Source organism: Lepisma saccharinum, chromosome 3, assembly GCF_977018435.1.
Source record: "Lepisma saccharinum chromosome 3, izLepSacc3.1, whole genome shotgun sequence".
Lineage (NCBI taxonomy): Eukaryota > Metazoa > Arthropoda > Insecta > Zygentoma > Lepismatidae > Lepisma > Lepisma saccharinum.
The window spans coordinates 72223545-72237948 of NC_139231.1; the positions used below are offsets into that span (position 1 = coordinate 72223545).

Below are 14404 nucleotides of genomic sequence, written 5' to 3' on the forward strand. Positions count from 1 at the left end.
CGTTTGTTCGTTGAAACGTTTCAACGTTTATGTAGAAAGGTTGAAACGTATTGTCACGATTAGTCGAACATGTCGCGAAAGGCAAAATAAAAAAAATAACTCCCAAATTCAAAATCGACCAAACAAGAGATAGTGAAAAAAAAACATGGAACCTTACAACATCCATTAAATAATCGACATTTTGCTGAAATGTCTCAGGCGTTCGCTGGATGATCATGAAAAATTACATTTCTAAAATTGCAGGAAGAAAAAATAATAATCTAGAAGTCTCGATTGTGATAACAGAAGAGATGGACGCGACGAAAAAACAAAAAAAAAAAAACATAAGAAGATTAATCGATGTGGACAAGATAAACGATGATCAACGTTTATGCAGAAAAGTTGAAACGTATTGTCACGATTAGTCGAACATGTCGCGAAAGGCAAAATAAAAAAAAAATAACTCCTAAGTATGATTACAAAGCGACAACGCCATCGGCAAGACATAATTACCAGAAAATAACTGCAACCGACACAGTGAGAGGGGTCTTCATATTGTAAGGCCAGTTCATCTGCTTGCTATTAAAAAAAATAAATGCCGAACCTTGCAGGACACCCCGGGAAGCCTTGAACTGTTCTTGTTGAAACTAAGTGACACTGCTGTGAAGTAAGTCGCTCGATAGTTTTTTAGTATTCAGTCACCAAGCCCGTGGTAGCCATTCTAGGTAGTTGAGTCGATATTTCACTGGAAATAATATATTTTCCATTGTTAAAAAAAGCAAGCTTCCAGTTTGAATAAATAAGCTATTTCGTCCACTCCTGTTGGGTCACCTAGCAAAAAGTTGAAAACAATTTCTTGAAGAGAAAAAAAAATACTGTTTCTTGTCACCAAGCATACGTACATGAAGAATATGCATGAGTTGATTTATTTATTTCTTCTTCTCTCTTTCCGAAGGCATACGCGCTTCTTATTCAAGAACCGGAATATTTGTGCCTTTCGAATCGAATTTAAGGAGGGAGTTCCATGACAAACATCTACTGAAGTTTTTAAGATGAGCCCCCGCAGAGTTTTTGCATGTCCTCTCCCAAGTTAGTGTCTCGTACTTGTGTTTTCGGTTTCCAGTGTGGACAGGTTAGAAACGAGTGTAGTGAATAAGAATCCCTCGGGCCTAATCCTTAATATATATAATATTGTCATTATTATCCTGCTGAAAATAATATTATGATAGCCGTCGCCATTTCAGAGTGGCAAATATTTAACTCTATTAATTCTTGAATTTTATTTTAGGTTAGGCATATTCAACGAATTCTTTTTTGATTACAATGCAACAATATTTTACATTTCAACGTTTTCGTAGTCGTCTAAACGTTTGAGAAAACCTTTTTTTGGTTACCGAGATGATAGAAGAAGAAGAGAGAAAATGATTGAATAATTTTGAGAACTTCTTAATATTGGACAGTGTAACCACTATGTTGTCGATGGAAACGAGGCAAGAACAACATTACCACTATGCTATCGGGGTGAACGGCATTTTTCCATTATCATTTGTGTCCACACACAAAACTTCGTGTCTGTCTGCATCCATACCTAGATCGAGAAATTCGAACCATGCCTCAGCCCCTTGTGACTTATTTAATTCTTTACACTCATCAAAATATGTGCTTAATAAAATGCCTCAATCGCACGAGCTATGGCATCCTCTGTAAGCATCCAAGCAACCACATGTATAAATTATAGTCTCCCACACATAATGCTCTTTCATGTCCAAATAGATTCGCTTCCTCCACCATCAGGGCAGTGGGAGCTCGTGTACCATGAGGGGTTGAATAGACCTAAAAAAAATCGGTTGGGATGGAAAAAAAATGGATAGAAATCTTTCTCAGATCAGAATAGGCTTGTATTTGCTGTCCTCGGGTTTAAGAAGCCTAGTTAGTTAGTTGGTTGTTTCCCCCTGCACCATTTCAATTTTTGAATAATCACTTGTTAGTTATGAACGCACCGTTGACATCTTGTCTGATTATTTATGTGTTTGGGTTGAGGCTCCGTATTTGCTCGCAACATTTATTTTCTTCTTTTTCTTGTTATATGATTTTTACATTAGAAACGACAGATTTCCATTAACAGTATTTCATGTTATGGAAACATTTAAGTCTATACGCCATCGGGGGTGGGATTGCAACCTACGTCATCCGACAAAAGTCAGGATCGGTATTGTAACATTTAATTGCTCAGGTCATTTTTAAATATGTACAGCTATAGGTAAACATTGTAACTTGAGCCCTCAGAGTCGTAGACCGGCAAAAATACACCTCTGTTAATCGCCTCGTGTGGGGAAGAGGGACAATTGTAGTTGTTGGTGTAATGCACTTCGAAGCAGACGTGCCCCACTTTTTCAATTTCATCAAAACAACCATTATTCATCCTCATCGTTGCCATTAGCCAAAATAGCCTCGCGTTACAATTTTCGTAGTAATCTCCGTTCGCCCCTTGGCTTTTCGTAGATTAACAAAAATCGTCTGAAGTTTGAACTCTCCATACTGTTGCAAGCTGTTTTTGTGATTGTCCGCCTCGATTATTCAAAATGCCACATGTTCGCATATTCAAATACACACAAGTGAAGAGGGTTCATATCACATCAGTGATTTTAAATTGTATTCTCGGGGCCATGCACACATTTCCTAACATTGTTGATTTGTTGTCGATGAGTTGTGCGGGTACAGATGTGAAGTAGTTAATAAGTATATTCATGTCCATGCACATTACCGTACTGTGGCTGTTGCGTCCCACACCCATGTGTAATGTTTTATTTCTCTTGTTGGCTGAACGCGAAGATGCTCGAGACTGCTTTCAAAAATTATTTTCGGCCTCGCTTCACGATACAGCCGTATGCATGTAAAACTAGTATATCACACACAGGCAGAGGGGGGCAAAAAATAATATTTCTCTCTTTCCCTCGCTTTTGCCCATCTTCCAGTGTTCGTCTAGATAGCATGACTAGCAAAAATATTGAAATCGAAATAAGAATTATCCGTTATGGTCTCCCTCCCTTCTTTGCATGCATGTTGCGCTGACATGTAAATAAGCGCTATGCTTTAATAAAAAAAACAACCGTTGTACAACTGTATAGGTTCTCGTCCATCTCATGCCAGGGACTGGGTATATCTTGTATACAGTTTATAGTGGCATCATATTCCTTCACCAGATATCAAACTCGAGAGACTTGCAAGACAGCTCAGGTTATAACTTACTACGAGGTCTGTTTTTTTAAAAAAATAATAATCGTCAGTCCATATGACAATACTTGCTGTTTAACTAACAGTATTCGAATCTCTGAGGGGCCGGGGCATTCCACATTTACCTTTGCTAGAAAGCACAGTGCAATAAATGTTCTTTTTAAGTTATGCAATAATTTTGACATTATATTCATGTCCATTCCCCAAGACTAGATTTATATACACAACCAACTCGCTCTTGCAATATATTATCTGATGCGACATTGTGAAAGGTTCTCGTATGTTCGCGAAACAGGAAATACACGTCATAGCTTCCGTGAATCGAAAGCAAGGTTACTGGGGGCACGCAAAATACCGTAAGAAGAATTATATATTCCAAATGCAGGCATCATCATTTTTCTCTTGCACAAATAGAATAATCGGGCTGAATTTCCAGTCTAAAACCACCATGTTCTGGCAGCAAGTATCAAAAACCTGTGGTAATTTTATTATATGATAGGAGGTGAGTGAAATGGTTGTTGCAAGTTATCTTTTAAACCCAGTACGTGTGTAGGAAAAACTGCGTATAAGCTGTATCACACTCTCTCTGTCTGTGTGTCAGGTGGTCGTGTCGTTCGCTAGTTGTATGTCACAGCTTAACCCGTACTAGGTAATATTTTTACATGAGGTAAGTTGGCATACTCTGGTAGGGTATATGTTTCAAGCCTCTAGCTGTAGAGCCTATTTGCAAAAAAATAAGTTTGGTAACACTACTCGTCGAAAGCAGCTCAAACAGTGTTGCTAGCTGTAGGTTAATTTTCCCCGTTATACAATTGCAAGAGGTGAGTTGCTTATAGCCTATCTGGAAGGCTTGGTGTGTGTGTGTCCATGGCTTATGTCGTAGGTTAATAAAATTTGCAATAAATCTTGTGTGTGTTGGCAACCGTCAGCCCTTACATGTAATATAGCAGCCTTACTTATTGTAAGACATAGTGTGTATGTATGTGTGGGGGAGGTTAGTTTGAGCGAGCCGCTTGTCGCCTAAACACTACAGCTCACAGGTCGGTAAAATCTGACATGAAAGCAGATAATACGATTATGCCTTATTTATATATAATTTTCACGGGGCATACAATATTGTTAAGAGCGTTAGTTTTTGTAGAGCTCTCTTTTTCCATCTTTCCTCTAAACAGTGAAGCTGTAGAAGACGCAATTAGCTAACCTAGCATACAACATACCTTCCTAATTAATATGGATATTGTCACACGTTCCTCTTATTTTATACTGTTGTAAATGGAAAAGATTATGTACGGTAAATGTTTTGTACATTATAGGAAAAAAATTCAAAATATCCTTCAATTTTAATTCGAATCGAGTCGAATTTTTACATATTTCCACGCCACCACATATTGTCCTATTTGCTTCTTTTACTTGCCTTGCTTAATTAACTCTCGCTAATTAGCATTTTTTTGGAAGAAGTCAACTAGAACAACATATGGCGGTATGAGAAATATGTAAATCAAAGAACATTTTAGCAATATATGGGCCCTAGCAATTAGCTTTCTCGACTAAGAGTACTCTTTTAAACGTCTTCTGCTGATCGTATTACTAAACAAGGACGTTTAAAATTTTTGGGTGTTGAAAAAGTTTGACCCCCTACTTTTTATTTCTATTGTTTGCTAATAGATGGCGCTAATAGTACCTCCTCCCCTCCCCTCTCCCCTCTTCTCCTCTGCTGTATGACAAATAGCGCAAACATAAAAATCAAGATTTTGGAGAGCAAAACATAAAATTTGCATGCATCTGATGTCGAACCAGGAACTTTTATCTTTCGGGGAGTCAACATTATTTTTTACTCAGTCGTCATATAACATGAACACACGCAAAGATTCACATGTGCTTTTATTATTTTGTGTTCGGTAAGTACAAGTATATTCTTACATAAATTATTGTTTAATTTAATACATTGTAAACTCAAAACCTGCTAAACTAACACTCCTTCTGTGTTTCATTAAACTATTGAAAGCGAATGTTGCGTGCATGCGGAAATAACATGGAAAAAAAAACCCGGATGGAAGCAATTTAAAATCACTGGGGCAAGGTCAGTATTACGAGAGCGTAAAAAACACGTGCTTCATTCAACTTCGAAAAATAAGAATGAATGTGTAATAACACTGGTATTATTTGTAATCACAGTGCTTACTCATGTATTTTGTTTAATATTTTATTTCAAATTCACTGTCAGAAACTAGTGTTGTTAGTTTCTGCATGTAGGTTTATTTACTCTGTTAGTTGTCACTGTCAAGTTTTTAGTATTCGTACAGCATAAAAAACTATAACCCCCCTCTCAAAATATATACATTGTATACGCCAAGATGCGCAATAGCCTGGCAACACATCATGAAAAAACATGCCAAGAAGACCCAGGGGGTTTATAAGTCAGTGCTGCCAATTCCTATTTGTAGGTTAGCTTAGCCAGTAAAAGATCATATAGTAGAATTTTTGTAGAGTGGGTGTTTGCGAGTTCCACGACGCGCTGCCCGAGGATACCCTATGCAGCGTCATCCTGATTGCAGAGAAGTCCTTCGCCTACGACGTGAAGAACGAGAGAGTGACAGAACAGTTTTAAAATTCATAAAAAATTGCCACATACTAACATCAACATCCAACACATTTTAGGTTATATAAAATTTGTGAAAACCTTATAATACTGAAATATTAAAACAAACGGACTCCCCCTTGTAGGTTAGTTCGGTGCGTAAATAAAAAAAAATAATAGGTTAAGTTATATCACTTAGGATCGTAAAAAAATTAAAAAAATCGTAAAAAAAAAAATAGGTTAAGTTATATCACGTAACATCGTGATATACCTACCAAGTACGAGTAGGGAAAAAAATGAGTGCAGTGAAAATTTGTACTAAAACATCGCTAAACGCTATAACATCGGCAAAAAATTGTCAAAATATGTCAAAAACTTATATTCGATTGATAAAAAAAAAATACCTACAAAATATGATCCTCAAATAATAACGTTCAAACAGTGCATAAATAAAAAAAATGATAGGTTAAGTTATATCACTTAGGGTCGTAAAAAAATTAAATAATCGTAAAAAAAAGATAGGTTAAGTTGTATCACGTAACATCATGATATACCTACCAAGTACGAGTAGGGGAAAAATGAGTATAGTAAAAATTTGTACTAAAACATCGCTAAACGCTAAAACATCGACAAAAAATTGTCAAAATATGTCAAAAAGTAATATTCAATTGGTAAAAAAAGAGAATACCTACTAAGTACGACTTTGAAACCCCTAATATGCACTACTTATATGGTCTTCAGACTAGATATAGTTAAGTCATAGGTATATTTTGTTGGGTAATCACAAAGCATGCTACCTATTCAGGATACAATTCTGTTTCTCTAGAGTTCGTAGTGTAAAAACGAGGCGTCAAACAGAAAGATGATACTGTAAAGTTGTTGTTTTTTTCCTTAATGACCTCTCCACGCTGTTAAGTTCGTGTAGTAACACGATGTTGTTTATGCTATATTTTTCGGAACTCGAGACGAGAACGAGAGACTGGCTAGTTTCGTGTCGTCTCGTCTAGATACCATCACTAAAAGAAAACCTAGAAGAGTTCCTTATCCCATAAAAGGTAAAGTGCTCCCCTGTGCATAGCACCACGCCATGAAGGCGTATAGGGGGTGTGGGGGTAACGCCCCACACTTTCTTGATCCGGTCGTGATTGGGGGTGATGTGATCAGCATCACGCCCCTGACCGCCTTTACCCCACAGGGTTTCCCCCAGGTATCCTTATCCCATAGATCAGCGATTCCCAAATTCTTCCCTTGCACGGCGCCCTTACTGTTTCAAGATTTTTCCGAGACGCCCAAGTCAGAATGTAGGCCTATTACCTTGCAACGCTAACTTAATGTGGTTAGGTTGCTTACCTTAAGTTAAGAAATAAACACATATTTCAAATTCAGAAACAGGGCGCACACTTTGGGAACCACTGCCATATATATTATATACACTGCATTTGGTTTCGGTTTCTCCTCGGGTGGAGATAAATATGCAAGGATGGATATTTTGCTTTGCGCTAGCGAAGTGCATTTCCCTTCCTCTCCCCCCATCCCTTTCCTCTTTTTATTTCTCGCTTCCAGCGTCACGTAATTTGCGGGTGGACGTCTGACTGATGTCCTACCAAAAACCTTCCACGAGTCGTTAAGTCAAATAGGTGCGCCCCAAAAGATGCAAGATGCACGAGAAACTATCATGTTTCTGTTTCGTGGATTCGCAATTACTGCGCTACGCGGACAACCTTACTTTGTTGCAAGATGCCGTAAATACAAAGAAACCTAATCTAATTTATTGCGATAACGACTGGTTTGTCACTTGGACAAAGACTAAACAAAGATGAAAATACAAGCTTCTCCTGTAGTTTGTTTCGGATTCTGAACAAGTTTATTTTGATTGGCCGAAGTTGGTTCAGAACAAGACGGATAGACTTGGGTGCACAAATAATACCAGGTAACTTGTCCGCCGCCATCTTGGTCCATTTTCTTTTATGCACCTATAGTTTTAACATTTGAAACAAAACTTCAACGAATGCCCTCCAGGAAGCATCAGAAATATTTCAATCCTTAAAAACACATACAGTATTATAAAAATGAATGAAAATGATGAACATTTGGCTGTTATCATTGTATGTCTTCCACTGTAAAGGGCCTCCCAGATGGCGCAGTGGTAGCATCGTCGCCTTGTAATCAAGGGGTCCCGGGTTTGATACCCGGTGGACGCACATAGTGGTTCGGATCCCACTTTAAACTGTAGGTCCAGTCCCAATTAACCTTACTGTGCATAAAGTGGACTTAAAACACAAAGTGAAACAATCAATCTTCCACTGTACAGTCACGAACAATAAAAGTGAGACATTCTGAAATACTCTCTTCCCTGCATGGCGTTATGTGTGCTGCCTAACTCTAAGGCGGAGACCGAGCTGGTCACTTACGATTTGCTATTGAGGTTCCCCATCTCCTTATACAGGGTGTTAAAAACAAAGGTATACGCAAAACAAAAGTGGTGGTAACCTCTGGGTACACTTTTGTTTGGGACACCCCGTAGTTAAGCATCACACATAACACCATGCAGTGAAGCGAGTGTTTCAGGATCTAAATGCCCAAGTTTTATTGCCGGTGACTGTACACAGGGCACTGATAACACACTTGCAGCCTGTAGGTGAAATTACCCATTTTTCTCAAATTCGATTTCTCGCGGACGACTTAGGGTCGGTTTTTCAATGTGCGGGTAGCCGACCTTCTTGACGGAGTGGTTATTACTGCGCACTACGACTCGAGGGATCCCAGGTTCTTTCACGAAAGTGCATATCATCCACGAATAGTAAAATCATTCCGAATTGTACCCTTTCTATTATTTTAGTATAATGCAATCCGGCCACTGACACTCTCGATTTTTTAAGCTGAACGTTTGCAATTCATCACTAGCCTGAAAACTCGAACATCTCAACGTTGATAACGTATTCAGTTCTCGACAAACTTCAGTTCCGTCGTGTAAACTGTAATTTATCATCGCACGATATGGGCGCTAAACAAACACTCTTGCAAGGGTATTACCTGTTTCTCTTTTCAGATTATTTTCACAAGAGTCACGTCGCGTTTGTTTTACGTTTAAAAAAGTAAGCAAGCAGCCACTTGGCCCAAATTGTATATTTTTATTTTCACAGGAAGGATTCACAGGAACGGGGCCACTCGTGCCCAACGAAGTAGGTGAATGGGAAAGGTAAGTTTGCTTTCAACATCCGAGTGGATTTAACTTGTCGAAAAATAGCATGCATGGGAATGAGCTGACAAAAACAAACATAAGGAGGAAGAGTAATGTAGCAAGTCACATTACAGTACTTTCAACAATGAAACGTGAAACTGCTGTTAAATTCGCATTGTTTTAATACTGGCGTTGCCTGCAGTGCATGGAGGAAGCAGAACTGCCCCGCTAAATTTAAATTTTACTGACGGGGATTACAACAACAAACACAAAGATTAGTGACGTACCCTTCAGGTTGTCTGTAAGGACGTCTGCCCTTAAGATTAGTTAGTCGTAACTGTGTGATTGTAGGCGTAGACGAATAGGTGAAGTACCATCATTCGTTTCCAGAATAGTTGGTTCATTTTTCTTCGTTTTTCTGCAATTTGGGCTAATCGCGAAGATGTGGATGTCCAGGCCGGAATTCGAACCTGGGACCCGAAGCGTCGTAACGCGCTGTGCTAACCACTCCTTCATGGAGGTCGTGTTTTCCAGAATGGGAAGGAGTGACGTCAGAAACAAAGCAACGTAGAGGGTAAGGAGTGTAAAATCCCTATGGGGGAAAAAACAACTTAATGCTATTGCAAATGTGATAAAGATTGTTAAAGATTTTCCGTTGTATGAGCTTTTCTTACCACAGAACCCAATCAAAGGGTTTCTAGATGCTTTTTTCTTCTTTCGGTTATTTTAAGTCGCTTTTCTTTGGTCTAATCGCGACGATGAGGATGAGTGATGAACATATATATTAGATGATGGAACAAACACAAATCTATAACTTACCATACCAGAGTTCGCACCTGGGACGTTACGCTGAGCAGTCCACCACGGATGTCGGCATTGATTACTTTAATATGCAAATTTATAAATCACAAACCACAATATGATTTGTCTTGCTTGTGATAGCATGTATCTTATCACAATGAAAAAGATAAAGGACGGGAGAAATTCAGATTTCGGAATAAAACCACAGACATAATTTTTAATGTGTAGGAAATGTTCCTGGTGAAGCGAAATCTACTGAACATGTTGCAGCATGCGCATGAGTGAATCACTTATCTCTCACCAAAACCCAATAATAGAACATTTGTTCTACTTACTACTATTGCAAAGCTCCCCGGTCCACCCTTCTTTGCAGATACACTGGAACGAGTTAACCTTATCCACGCAAGTTGCTCCATTCCGGCACTGGTTTATATTGCAGTCGTTGATGTCTGGAAAGTCATAAACACACAGTATGAAGCTATTGAAAGACATTTGAACGTGTTAGTTAAATTACATTGACTAATGTTTTAACACAAACTTAGTTAAAAGGGCATTTATCGAATGACGTTTCTGAGTGTGATGAATCAGAACTGGAACATCCTTACCCAAACGTCAAGAGGGGAAAAAATTCTCAATTTTCTTAATAAAAATTTGAAACTATCCAGAACAAATATCTATCTGGTTTCAGTACGAAGCCCAACAATGCTCATTGGTAGCATTATATATGTATTATATAACTAAACTGTGAAGAAATATTATTACACTGACAAGTCTTAAATCAAATGCATTATTATTTATTTCTTGGGATTATCTTGGTGCATTTGTCGTACTTTAGTGATTTTTCTTTCTCTTCTTGTCATGTCTGACGAAAGCTTTGTTGACATAAAGCATAAACGTTGCCTGCTAAAATTACCAAGTTATGCTTTTGTAATTGTAATTTGAGTTTGATAATTGAATGCTAAGAAAATTAGAACAAGTCTCTTTTTTTATGGTAATTTACAATAAGTACTTCACACTTTAAACAGAAACACGCAGTATCTTGAAGTTAATATTTATAGTGAATTCAGAAGAATTGAGACATTGCGATCCAAACAGTATGAGCACCTGCCACATTGGAGACCTGGATTCGATTGCCCTATGGTGGTATCAGGGTTTCACCAACCTCTGATCACCGGCATTAAAAATTGGACACCTAGATCCTGAAATATTTTTACTTGCTTTCCTACAAGGGGTCATGTGTGTTGCCTAACTCTACGGCAGTGGTTGAGAAAATTTGCTATTAAAATCCACTTATCGCCGTAGACTTAGGCAACGCACACATAACGACTTGCAGAGAAGGGAGCATTTCAGGTTATAGGTGTCCCATTTTTATTGCCGGTGACTGTACACGTCGGTGGCCGAGATCCAGAATGTGTGAAGCCCTGCCTGCACACCCGCAATGCACCTGCAAGCACGGTCCAATGCTTGAAGAACGGGAAGAATTTTTCCCTTCTTTTTTTATTTTTTTAAAATATTAACAAGAATCGAGGCTCGTTCCAGCTACTTGGTGTTGCGAAATTTTCTCAATAATCTCTCACAGACTCTCAGAGATTTGCAAATTCAGTGCACGAACTTATTCGCGTCCTTTTCTTACGAATTCGTGCAACGAGACGCGAAAACAAACACGTACAGCAGACAGCATAATTTCATTATGTAAGAAGAGACATCTTCTGTGTGCTTAAAGGCAGACAGATAAACATAACGACAGGAATGCAGATACAAGGAGAGAGAGAGAGAGGAGAGAGCGAGGATTAATTTAGAATTCAACACACGGCTTCCAATTGTTATCTGGCCGTGGTCTCCTCATGGGCAGCGATGTACCAAGAAATCGGCCAAGCGTTAAGAGTTATAGCTTGAGATGTGAAGTGAAGTGGAAGTCCATCTCAATCACTGCAGAAGTAAGGATGTTGGACTTGTTCTTCTCAAGTGTTCTGTTCCACTTGGTTACGTCTTTCGCCTTCCTTTCCAACGTATTTTGCCCTTGGCTTCTCCTCCTTAAGGCACCCACCGAGGAGACATTTTCTGAAGCATGCATAAAATTGTGGAAATATAAATATTACCTGAGATTAATACGTAACACTTAAAAATCGTTCACCTGACACTGGTGCATATATATTTTAAATTATACACGCTAAAGTTGCAGACAGCCATATATTAAGGAATTCCGCTCTGTCTAAGAAGATATTTTTTTCCCGCCGACTAAAAGATTCTTTTAAAAAAATGAAGACAAGCAAGGGCGTTGGTTTTCCAGAGGAATGTGAGTTTGAGATATGTAAATGCTTCCGTCTCACTTCTCTAACGATTCAAAACATAAACGCACCCATGATTTTTTAAAAGGAAATTTCAAGCGCTTCTTGAACTCAGTTATGAACAGAAAAATAACGTCCAAGGGGAGGATGTGACCCGCGCTCCTGATTCGAGAATACAGAAGAATCGATGAACATAAAATTCATATTTCTGTTGATCATCTTAGATAGATATAAAGCGTGCTTGTGGGTGTACTGAAAGACAGATTCTTGCCGACAGATACATTCCTTATACGTAATTGAGTGTTGTTTGTTTTAAATCCAGTTTTATACTCAGATAGAATAATCGGGACTAGACCTACAGCTTAAACTGTAATCCGAACTACTGTGCAGTGTGCCTTCTCAATCGAGCCAGGAACCCCTTGATTACAAGACGACGGTGTAACCACTACGCCATCGGCGACAAACTAATTATTCACCGGCATGAATTTTTCTTTTAGGATACGTTGGGCAATGTTGAAATATAGGTAATAACCACTATTCACTATTCCCCTAGATAAGGTACAGTCACCAGCAATAAGAAGAAGGGAGGGCTCCCCGATGGCGTAGTGGTAGCGCTGTCGCCTTGTAATCAAGCGGTCCCGGGTTCGATTCCCGACGGAGGCACATAGTGGTTCGGATCTGTAAACTGTAGATCCAGTCCCGATTAGCCTTCATGTGCATAAAGTGGACTTCAAACAATTCAATAAATCAATAAGAATAGATTCTTATTGATTAATAAGATTAATAAGAATAACACCTAGATTCTGAAATACTCGCTTCCCTGCAAGGCGATATGTGTGTTGCCTAACTCTACGGCGGTGGTAGAAGTTGCCATTGAAAAATTGCTATTAAAGTTTACTTCTGGCCTTAGAGTTATGTAACACACATAACGCCATGCAGGGAAGCGAGTTTTTCAGAATCTAGGGGTTCTATTTTTATTGCCGGTGACTGTACATTACATCGTGTCAAGTGTATGGTGTAATAAAACCCCATTCTCAAATACCAAAATACATAGCAAAATGATTAGCGGGGGAACACAAGGTAAAACGCATCAACCGAGTCTATGAGGGAAAACTCAAAGTTAATAGGGACTACAGACATATTGCAAAATATATGCCAAAATTTAACAAGTGTGAATAACTGATACAATACTTACTTTCATGGCAATGACGACCAGTGTAGCCAGCGTCACAGGCGCACCTGAACCCTCCATCAGGTAGACTGATGCATCGCCCATGTTCGCCACAAACGGGGGAAGGGATGAGAACAGCGCCGCCTAGCGAGGAGTTCGAAGGTGCAGGGACAGTGCACGAATCTACGACTGGAGAAAACAAGAGAGAATCAGTTGTTAATATCTCGCTAAAGAAACTCTGAAAATACGGATCAATATGTTAAAAATAACAGAGGTTCAAACTTGTGCAAATGACTGAAATTATTAGAATATCTAATACAGTATACAGTATAGAACTACTTGATTTTGATTCATTGATTTGCTTTATTTTACTTCGCTTTTTGTGCCACTTTTTGACTAATTTACGAAGATGGGGATGAGTGATGATATGATGAAATTGATGAATGGACACTCACAAACATCCATGCCCAGGGCAGGATTCGAACCCGGGACCCCTGGCGTCGTAGCGCGATGTGCTAACCACTCCGCCACGGGGGCCGGCATAGAACTACTTTAATTTTTCCAATAACTACAAGAAACGTTCAGTATATTTTATAGTAGTCCATCGGCTGTGTGCTCAATCACCGCATTCATAGTAACATGCTCATTGCATTATATTTATTTTTGGTTATTTTACGATGTATTCTATCTATCTATCTAGGTTTATCGCGACGATGAGGATAAATCGATAAAACATATGGAAGAACAAGCAATGAAACCTACAGCCAATTTCCGCTGCCATCATGACAGTTTTTAAAGTATCAACAGTTATTTCACGGATTAGTGTAATTAATTAAAGTAATTAATGATTTAGTTTTTAGAAAAAGATATATTCATGGAGCACACAACTCCAATTTATATTCAATATATATTGTCGCTACTGCTGCTTATCCTTTAACGTAAATGAGACCTGTCACCGCTGCCTGACGAGCCGATAAGCAAACGGTTGTAAACAGAAAGTCATATTTAATTTATTATTGTTGAAACTATTATTTCATTCATTTCATTTTAGAGGAATACTGGACAAATCCCCCACCATCCCCCCCTCTTTGGGCACGCCACTGAGTGAATTAGATACTTTGCAAGCATGTTGTGTGAAACAGTGGCGTACGCAAGGGGGGGTTACCGGGTTT

General features: G+C 38.8%; 1 protein-coding gene across 1 annotated transcript in view; it reads right to left on the reverse strand.

Annotated features, from left to right (window-relative positions):
- Positions 1–14404, reverse strand: part of Ser (protein serrate) — a 311007-nt gene that overhangs the window by 23496 nt on the left and 273107 nt on the right. The window contains exons 12-13 of the mRNA XM_083118768.1: positions 13257–13421; positions 10109–10222 (exon numbers count right to left, since the gene is read on the reverse strand). Coding sequence (XP_082974894.1) covers positions 10109–10222; positions 13257–13421 — 279 coding nt within the window. The remainder of the gene's footprint in view (positions 1–10108; positions 10223–13256; positions 13422–14404) is intronic.